This window comes from Lolium rigidum, chromosome 4 (assembly GCF_022539505.1).
Source record: "Lolium rigidum isolate FL_2022 chromosome 4, APGP_CSIRO_Lrig_0.1, whole genome shotgun sequence".
NCBI classification, from domain to species: domain Eukaryota; kingdom Viridiplantae; phylum Streptophyta; class Magnoliopsida; order Poales; family Poaceae; genus Lolium; species Lolium rigidum.
This window is the reverse complement of record NC_061511.1, coordinates 51,427,155-51,437,377: the sequence shown is the minus strand read 5'-3', so window position 1 is coordinate 51,437,377 and position 10,223 is coordinate 51,427,155. Positions and strand designations below refer to the sequence as shown.

The window sequence follows — 10,223 nt, the reverse complement described above, 5'->3', positions numbered from 1 at the left end:
GTGGTTTAAAATTGATGGTGACGCCACATAACTCGAGACTGTTAAGCATGCGTGTGCTCACTATGACCAGCGAAATCAGAATTAAGTGACAATATGAAAGAACATAGTTCATAATTTGTACAATGGAACTGATCAACCAAAACGGTCTGGCTAGCATACTTGAAAGTTCTAGTAGTAAAATAACAGTGTGACAGGGAAAGATAGAAAGTTGCATTTGGTTCACAGCAACGGACAATAATTTAGAAGGTAAGGGCAAATAGCTTGTTGTTGACTAAAAGGATTGACACTTTTTTTACTTCGATCGCATGGTTCACAGGACACAGTCGATTTCCTTTTTTGCATCCGTTGGTTCCAAAGATGGCTACCTTCATTCTAGAGCCAGTGATTTATGTCAAGATTAGACTGTCACATATTGCCACACCGTTCGCGTCAGCAAATGCAGCTCATCCATCGAATATTCGGCCCGTTAGCAGGGTTCCTCAGACGTTGCTTGCGATGCTACCGAGTACAATCTTCTGAGAGAGTATATTGAATTTGGTTGCCATTTGATGAATTTCTTTTGTCTCTTGTTCAAATTGCCAGATATCTTGCAGTCTAGCGATTCAAATAGGAGAATCCAGGAGGAGCTTTGGTGATGCCATTAGTTGTCCCGTCTCTTGCCACGGACGGAGCTGCTACGGTATGAAAGAAGTGCAACAACATTGACATTCAGTTGGTTGCACTCTTCTCATATTGCACGGTAGTCTTCTAGTTATATTATGAGGATGTAAGGTGTATATTACTGCATGATTTTCATTGTATTCGCTGTGCTGAACATGCCAACCAAATTCAATATATTTTGCAATATAGCAACAATGTAATAAATTCACAGATATAATGCAGCCTGCACATCTATAACCATAGGGCAGCAGTTTGTTTCTTTATGCGTAAATAAATTTACCAAAAGTGAATTACTGATATGGTAGTCAACGTCATCTGCAACCACAATAAAAATGTATCACTTAAAATCATTGCTGATACAGTTAATGATGCCCTAGTTTTTGTGATTTGAATGGGCCTACTTGACTTGGCATGAGCTTTCCTATACTAAGATACACCAGGTTATACCTTTATTGTTCTGCTTGGGGCTCTGGGTAGATTGGAATGACAATAGAAAACATGGAGATATGAAACTCACTTGTTATCCAACAAATAACCTGATAGAAACAACATGGCGGATGTGAAATATTCAGAAGATGCATCAGGATTCTTAGTTTAGATCTTATCACCTTCACTCATAGTACCTACGGAAGTTTGGCTAGCCTTTAATTGTTTATGTGCATTGACCGAACCATGTGAAGCGTGGGCTTGTTGAAGCTGCTATTGTATCACTTCTAGTGGCGACAATTTCTTTTTCTGCCTGAAGCTCTGGAGTGCCTTACCACATCATACCTTACATCATGCATCCACTCCTCATATGCTTTCTATACCAATGTGTCAGCACAAACCTGCATTCGAATTGAGTAAGGTCATATTGTATTCAATAGAATATTAGCATCTAAGTATGATGGTTTGAGTTGAAAGGCAATGTATGTTGGGAAAATAGTAATATAAGATATTTGGGCATATGGATTTCAGAATCAAGACTTTACAGTACCAGCATAGATAATCTGAAATACGTCTCACCCAAAATATCAGTAGATAGTTTCCTTCAGTTATTGTTGACAACTTCACACTGTTAGCACAAAATTTTAGAACTAAAGAAGCACCTTGAAGCTTAACTTCCAATTTTTTTGTTGAAAATTAGAATGGTAATAATTTGTTGCAGACAACACTACTCATAATATTTATTAGGAGACTATCAAAGAACATCTAAACATGGACAATCTGCCAATGTGTGATGTGAGGCAGTGTCCAGATCAATCTGAGTTTCCTTCAGTAGAAACAACATGGTTTTACATTAGGATCTAACTTAGCCTTTCCAGTAAGTCATTGTTCAGTCCTTTGGATTCTGTGAAGGCAAAATCATGTCCTCATGTGTCATGCCAATTGCAAGGTGATTTGTGTCAGATGGACAACCAGGGACATATCAATCATAGACAGAACTGATGCATGAAAGAGATCATCTTAGGCTGAACGTGCGCCCTCTGTCACACATGAGTCCAATGTCAATCTATGTACTCCCTCCGATCTATAGTAAGTGTCGTGGTTTTAGTCAAATTCGCTCAAATTTAAACTAAAGCCACGGCACTCATTATAGACCAGGGGAGTAAAATGGTCTCGTTTAGCTACTGACTTTGCCTATAAACTAATTAACTGACCACAGATCTAACCCTACAGAAAAATAGGTTACCATGTGTGCAAGATATCACTTTTTGTAGAGAACCAAAGAAAAAGAAAATAAAACAAATGGTGAATACATTGAAATGCAGTACTATGTTAGGTTAAAAAACTACATATCCCTCACCGTATCAATTTTTCTGATAATGCATTGTCACCATGTGAATGAATAACTGAAAACGTGTGTACCAACTCGCTAAAAGTAAGGTATCACCATTTATAGAGAACCAGTTAAACAAAATGAAGCTATGGTCAAAAAAATTCAAGGGGAGCAGTATGTTAAGTTAAAATAGACTACTTGTCCGCATCCCGTCATTTGTTAGCTAATACGTTCCGTACCAATGGACAAACTGAAAAATAGTTCCAAGCTTAGTTATCAGTTCTGATTCAGAATTTCATATCAACCGACCCGGCAGTTGTTCCACCATAATCTTTGTACAAATAAAAAATGACCACTGAAATACTTCAGGCTTCCATGTTTTGTAGTAGAAACTAAGCAATGAGATGCGTCAAAAAGAAGGAATATCACTATAGACATGGGGAACATGTTTGTAGTTCCAAAATGGTATTTAGCAATGTAGTCAAGGGAGTTTCTATATAGTGTTGACATACTGAAATGTTGCTGTGGAGAACATGTATCTATACCACGAACCATCGACCATGAGAACAATTTAGGATGAGATAAATTATAAGCGAAATAGGCTATTCATGTTAATTAATAATATATAATATATGAAAATAATATTACCTTGGCTCTAGTGCTATATTTGGACACCAATACCAATCGAAATTATATGCATCACCATGGAGAAGTTTTCTTCCAACATATATTTCATGTTACAAATCAGTTTGCTCACCTCGCAAATGCATAGAACACTGCATTTCAACTATTGTAGATGGCTCCTACTGGTAGTTTAGAATACCAGCCACTTAGGAAAAAATGTCATGGTATAATATTAGTCTAGTCCTGAGTGATAGTTAGATAGTGAATGCAAGATTGATGTGTGATCAAACTCTTTCTTTTAAAATAAATTATACCACCTCCATAATGACAAACACACTTTAGCTCAATAAATTTGTAGGAAGATAGCTCACCTCAGATGCACTGAATGTCTGCAAAAACAAAAGAACATAAATCTCAGCCTAGGAAGATAAGGAGAAAAAGACTACCAAATTAAGAACCGAAATAAGGGCATATGATAATCAATAATCCATTACTCATGAATAAAAGAAAGCTCTCTCTTACACTGACCTATGAGATGATTTTAAGGGCAATCAAATTAATTAATAGAGTGTAAAGGAACTCAACAAAGTTTCACCATGTAAAGAAGTTATTTCATATTTAAAAAACTGGAACTCATATGTGAGCACTAAATCTTAGCAAGATCTGATTGCTAACTGGCATTTTCAAACTTTGCAGATCCATGTCGTAAAAGGTATTTTGTGGCTTGTTGTGGACAAAATGTGCCACTGTCATTTAAGAGCAAACCGATACTCTGAATATTCAAAAGTAAATTATTTAACATTACAAAAAAACAGAACCCATATGTGAACACTAAAAGCTCAGCAGGACTGGCTGCTACCTAGAAGAATTAGATTAGTACAAAATGTGCTCACTGCAATTTCAGAGCAAACATATATTTTGAATATTCAAAAGTAAATTATATAACATTACAAAAATCAGAACTCATAGGTGAACACTAAAAGCTCAACAAGACAAATCGCTATCTAGACGAATTAGATTAAATGAGGTAATGATATGATAGTGGGTACTGTAATCTCAACAACGGTAGTGCATAATTCCGGTTCTGCTTTTTTGGAGCATCTGTAAGGCAAAGAAAGTCTTCCCGCATAAACTTTCATAGAAGAGTATCTCCGCACACATATGGTAAAGAAAAAACGTACTGGCAAAATAAAAAGTTATGTCATCCATGTAGTAATATTAAAATGATGTTGTATTTGTTGCTCCAAATAAACATAAAGAATTGAACTGGTGAACTTCAAACATGAATACCAAATCTCTCTTCTTTTAGCAGGGGCAAATTAGAACATCCCCAATGCCAAAAAATCCAAAACATAAATGATCAGACCTGAGCACAACGGTCACAATGTAAGTGTTGCAGAAATGGGAAAGCGATAATTTGACATACATACCATTCATGATTGCATGTCTCTTGAACTCTTGAAGTGCCCACAACAAAGTGAGGGCACCTCAGGGTCCTCCAACCACAATTTTTCGGTATTGTACATCAAGGGAAAAAGGATATTAGGATACATCCCGAGGATTGCACAATGAACATTGTGACATTACTACATAGAAACAATCAAACTTTTCGCAAGATTTATAGGCATCTGGGCAAACTCTAAATTTCTAAATGAACCACGGAAGTTGCTAGCTCACGCAGAACAAAAGAGGGCCCCGTAAAACAAAGAAAGAACTCGTCTAATTATTATTAAGACTTCATCCATCGAGCAGCAGTCTAGGAACCAACGAAGATGACCCAAACTTTGATCTGAATTGCAGTGTAGGCTTCAAAGATAATGGTATGATGATCATGGTCCCAAACCATTTACTTATGACAAAGACACCTGCATCATAAGTAAATGGCTGTGCCAGGTCCATGCTACTTTAGCTTATTGGTAAGATAAATATCTTCATCCGCAATTTGTGAGACAAAAAGTAACGAAGAAAAGACCATCCAGGCTGAAAGTGTTAACAACTAAGTAAATTTGGTAAAGAACAGTCATGATATATTGATATCACATAAATTTAGGCCATATCCGCCACATAATATTTTTGTACATGACTTCCACCTTGATATCATCTTTGATTAACATGAGAAGCATTGCGTGTTTATGAAGAAGCAGAAGTCAGGGCTCAAATTGTATGGCATGTAGACAGTAACATCTTAGGCGATTCAAAAAAGAGAGCCACCATTGACTAATAGCATTTGATGTAAGGCTATAAGATCACCATTTCAATTATTACCACAGAACTGAATCATCAAATAGGTACCTGAAGCACTATTCATGCACATATACCGGCATACTGTGACTCTTCAAATCTAGACTATCAACAGTCCCAACACGGCAAGAATATAGATGGAAATGGTTTGGAAGGTACAGGTTTATTGCAAGTGAATTCGTAACAATCTGAAAGGGAGAGAAACATATCCAAAATCTCAACATAAGGATTAGGGGAGAAAACACATAAACAATCAATCGATGAGCAAACAAATCCTTACCGATGGAATTTGAAGTGAAGATATAACCCATGCTCCAAATTTCACTGAAGTTGTCTATCATCCTGTAATAAAAATCAATCCAAATCAAATCAATTAGCACGATAAAAAATTAAGAACATATTACATTATCTGAGAATGAATATTCATGCAAAAGAATGCAACTTGGTCAGAAAGTTCCACTAAGTTTGGCATGTGCGCATGAGTTTCAACTCACCTTCTCAAGTGGCGATCCAGAGCCAGAAGCACATCATCTGCTAGGCCGTTGTCGACGACCACGTTCCATTGTAGCCTGGCGGCTGAACTCGACGCGCAAGAACATAAATTGCAGACCATACTTTAAAGGAAGCAACAGAGCGGAAGAAGTCAACAACGTGGCTCATCAACCGGCTGTGCCGGGCATGAGAGGCTGGGCGGCAGGTGAGCGCAATGATAGAGGTCGCTAGCAGGAGGGTGCCAACCTGTACCCCGGCCCTTGGCACGACGCATCACACAAACAGTAGCTTGGCCCATGGTGGCCAGCAGGGCAAGCGGCACAGGTGATTGGCAGCAGTGCGATTCAGGCGCGGCACGCGCATCGCCGGCATGAGGGGCGGACAATGGCGACATCAAGAGGTGGCGGGCTGCGGTGAGCAGCACCTTGGAGCGGCCGCCACCAACCTAGAAGGGCCCCATCACCATCGGCACCTCGCAGGTGATTCTCCACAGGATTGCTGATACCCTGCAGCTTGTAATACACACGGTCAACACCCCGCCTCCATCTCCTCGCTGCCAGCTCGTCCAGCACGAACCACCGCATCAACACGCCATCCCGTCCATCATCGACCTCCCCCTTCTGGTCACCCCCTGCCATGCCAGCGCCGCCGAAGGCCTGCTCGGAGCAGGCACTGCCGCAGAGGGAGAGACGCCACCGGCCGAACAGCTTCAGCTCCTCCTCGGCGTTAACACCGCGGCGTCGACTTGCATGCCCAACCGTAGGACTGCCTTGTGGGAGCACGCCGGGGCGCAGAGGAACAAAAGCCTCGCAAACGCCAATGTCACAGCCTTGAAAGAACAGTAGACGCGCGGACTCCTGTCCTCCTCCTGTGCCGGAGGCGGCCGTACAGCAGGCTGCATCCGCAGGTGCAAGAAATCGAACGCTCGCCCATACCACGGGCGCTTCCTGCCGGCGCTGATTCTCCGTGTGCGCAATCCTGCAAAACCAGACGCACGCACGATCAGAAATTGAACCATCGCAATGTCCAAAATTAACAGATCCTGAGCACACCATTGCACGTATGGGAATATATGGACACAACACAGAAGTAGAACTTCTAACCTTCCCCAAAAAATTAAGAAAAACCAGAGAGAAAACAATGTAATCAACTTTGGCGTGTGATACACACCTTGGTCGCTGCTGCACGCGGTTGGAGACCTCCTCCTCGTGCTGCTGCATCAGGATTCCAGAGAAGGGCTTACTCACTGGCAGGGAGAGGAAGGAGCAGGACATGGCAGGAAAGGGTAGCAGATAGAGAAGCAGCCGCACCGGAGCAGTGCCGGCGACCAAGCCCAGGGCGGATCTAGGGTTTCGCGGGCACGCGCGTAGGATGGACCAAGCACCGCGGTGGCAGGGAAACGGAAGAGGAGGCGGCGGCGATGGACGTGGAGGACGGGGTACAGGGACACCAGAGGAACGGGGTGCAGGGGGAGGCGACGGGCCGTACCTCGCCGGAGGGCCGCCGTATAGTCCGCCGGAGGAGGAAGAAGGGCGGGTTCCTGGGCTGCAAACGATGGGACGGTCGAAGAAGAATCGAGGGCATGGGCAAAGGATCTTCTCCAGAAAGAGTCAAAGCGGTTCTGTAAAATGCTACATCCACCCATGATAAAAGGAAGTCCAACAAAAAACAAAGAAAAAAGGAAAACGAAAAGTGTAAGAAGACATCGAAAGTGCACACAAGAAAGTAACAGCGAAAATCAACCATGGAATCACATACGTGTCAACTCAGCGTTATTCAGAAAAAATAATCAAAATTAGGAGAAAAAAGAAGTCAGTTACCGTATAATATAGTAGTTATTAAAACTCCACGGCGCCCCCTTTCTATTTCTCTCCCGATCTGTCCTACCAAAGCAAGGAGAAATACCTTCTTTATCCGGCTCGCACTCCGCATTGTTGTTCGAGAAAGCCCTCGGTGCTGACTGACACGCTAGTAGTGTCTTCCATTAGTGCCTCACTTTACAAAACCACAAAAGGTAGCTCGTATCTGGCATGCGCAAAACTAGGTTGCTTAAACGTGGATATGCATGTGAACCTGATTGACCGATCTAATCAATTTCATTAACTTGGTGACAGGAGGGAGGGTAGGGAAGCCGACGAGCTCCTTTCGTGATCCATCCATCTCGAAGAATCCACATTGTGCCATATTTCATTCACAAGTATCTCTCCACACGGTGTCGAATGCACCGATGGTTTCCTTTTAACATGCTGCAAGTTACCTGTGAAATTCAATACTCATTAATTGGACAGATTTGCAAACTTCCCTGACATTTATTTCCATTACACATGTAAAGGCAATCGACTTGGACTTGGAGGGAATTGGAGGGAGCGCATCATGCTTCTGTGATCCATCCATCCTTCCGGGAGTAAGATAATTCATGACAAATTTTAAAACGTGAAGAAACAAAACTCAAACTGCCAACACAAATAAATCCGCATCGCGAGAGGCAAATACTATTTGGCTTGAAAATTTGGCGTCGTCTAAGCCGCTCGATGGTTTCAAAACGAAACCTGGGTTGTCAGCCAAAAAGATGCGCGCATCTTGGGTCCGAACCAAAATCTCATGGCGAAACAAAAAAACATACCCCATCACGTTTTGGATCAGAGAAGAAATCAACTCAGCATTTACTTCGGCGCGCGCTGTTTATATTGCTTCTCACAAATGGAAACCAGACCTCAGAGCATCTCCACTCGTCCCCCCGACGAGGCCCCCAGGACGGCGATTTGCCATCCGGATGGACGAAAACGGCCCAGTCGCGCCCCCGGTTCCTCGTTTTCGTCCGGATTAGGCCTTTCATCCGTCCGGGGAGCCCAGGCCATCCCCGGCCCCCCGGGAGCGCTCGGGGACTCCGGATGAGAGAAAATCGCGGAAACCATTGGTGGCCCCGACCGTCGGCGACAATGGCATGCCGTTCTACGGCAATACCCTTGTCTTCCCGATCTACGGCAAGACCATCGTCGAACGAAAGATTTGAACTCTCAACATAGTCGAATTATATATAGTTCGAATAAACATAATTATATATAGTTCGAATAAACATAATTATATATAGTTCGAATAAACATAAAAATTACATATAAAAACTTAAAAACAAACTTAAACTACTACTTCTTCCTAGATGGCCCCGCCTCATCGTCGTGGCGGCGACGCTCCGGCTCGTCACCTCCTCGTCGGAGGAAGGTTCCTTCGCCTCCGCGTCCTCCTTCTCCTCCGCCTGCTCCTCGGCCTCCTCCTCGGCCGGCTCATCGGCCGGCTCCTCGGCTGCTCCTCGGCCGGCTCCACGGCCGGCTCCACGGCCTCGCTCCACGGCCTCTTCGTCCTCCTCCTCATCGTCATCCCAATCGTCCTCGGCCGGACGGCGGGGGAATCGTCGCCGCCGGACGATGCAACTCGATCCCACCAATGGCGCCATCCCGGCGGCTTCCCTCGCTGTCGGTGTCCGATGGCCAAGACCCGACCGCTCATGGTTGACGGAAGATGGAGGAGAGAATAGATGAATGGCGTCGGCCGTTCGAAACCGTATATGTAGTTCTCTCGACGAAGAGAGCGGCGGTTGCTCTTCCTCGGAGTTCATGCTCCATTACGGCGGTTGTCGCTTCGAGGCGACTTCGACCGTTCCCGACGAGGCGTTTGGGCTCTCCCGCACCACTTCGCGGATCATTACGAGGCGTTACGGCGGTTCAAAGCGACGAGGGCACTCCGACGGTTGCCCTTCCCGGCGACACCGTCGCTATGCACGCGGTGGGTGAAGGCGACCATGGGCTCGCGGCTGGGAAAATGGGCCTCCCCACGCCAAATCTTCCTCCAATCCGGACGAAAATTTCGCCGGATTTGGGCATGGGGAGCCCAAACGAGTGGGGATGCTCTCATGCAAGACACACAAGGAGACCACTCCGCCTACTGGAGAACGAACGCAGCTAGTAGTGTCTTCCATCGACTACAACCTCCAGCGACACTGTATCGTTTTCATCAACGCCCTTTAACACCAGAAAAGAAAGTTACCAGGGCTTAATTTCCACAGCGAAAAGAAACAATGATCTGCCCGCCCCTTGTGCAAAGAAAAATGTAGGAGCATGTATTATGCACACGTATTACATGTTTCGCTATATATATGAAACAATGTTCAAAGAAAAAAGCCTGCGTGGTCCAAGAATTGACCAGGCGATAGGATCAGCTTTTCACATCGATCAGGTCATGTACAATAATTAATTGAGGCACAGTACCAATGTTGATGTTGTGCATGTAGACTAAAACTAAGAAACTGTCATCAACATTACAAATGCAAGCTTTAATTCAGATACTTGTCGACATAGATCAAGGCATCGGCTATTCACACCAACAAAGACAATGCTACATCTCACTGACTAATTCCAGGTTGCAGGTTAATTAGCAGAGTACCAAAAAAATG

The 10,223-nt window shown here is 43.7% G+C and overlaps 1 protein-coding gene across 3 annotated transcripts; it reads right to left on the bottom strand.

The window, feature by feature from the left end:
* Positions 1 to 5,044: 5,044 nt before the first annotated feature.
* On the bottom strand, positions 5,045 to 7,327 carry LOC124648927. 3 transcript variants are annotated; one of them, XM_047188611.1, is made up of 4 exons: positions 6,947 to 7,327; positions 5,779 to 6,754; positions 5,565 to 5,626; positions 5,045 to 5,472 (listed from the first exon to the last, which is right to left on the bottom strand). In XM_047188611.1, exons 1-2 carry the CDS (start codon positions 7,048 to 7,050, stop codon positions 6,121 to 6,123), a joined length of 738 nt encoding a protein of 245 aa, XP_047044567.1. In that variant the 5' UTR covers positions 7,051 to 7,327; the 3' UTR covers positions 5,045 to 5,472; positions 5,565 to 5,626; positions 5,779 to 6,120. The 3 variants fall into 3 exon arrangements, with proteins under 3 accessions (XP_047044567.1, XP_047044566.1, XP_047044565.1); XM_047188610.1 differs by having other exon boundaries at positions 5,045 to 5,626; positions 5,779 to 5,898; positions 6,023 to 6,754; XM_047188609.1 differs by having other exon boundaries at positions 5,045 to 5,626.
* Positions 7,328 to 10,223: the final 2,896 nt, after the last annotated feature.

What these genes read in the sequence shown, in the direction of transcription:
- LOC124648927 (XM_047188609.1), bottom strand. Translation starts at nt 7,050, where the DNA reads ATGTCCTGCTCCTTCCTCTCCCTGCCAGTGAGTAAGCCCTTCTCTGGA. An exon ending in CGCGTGCAGCAGCGACCAAG is followed by an intron (nt 6,755 to 6,946) that starts GTGTGTATCACA and finishes CTGGTTTTGCAG; the next exon opens with GATTGCGCACACGGAGAATC.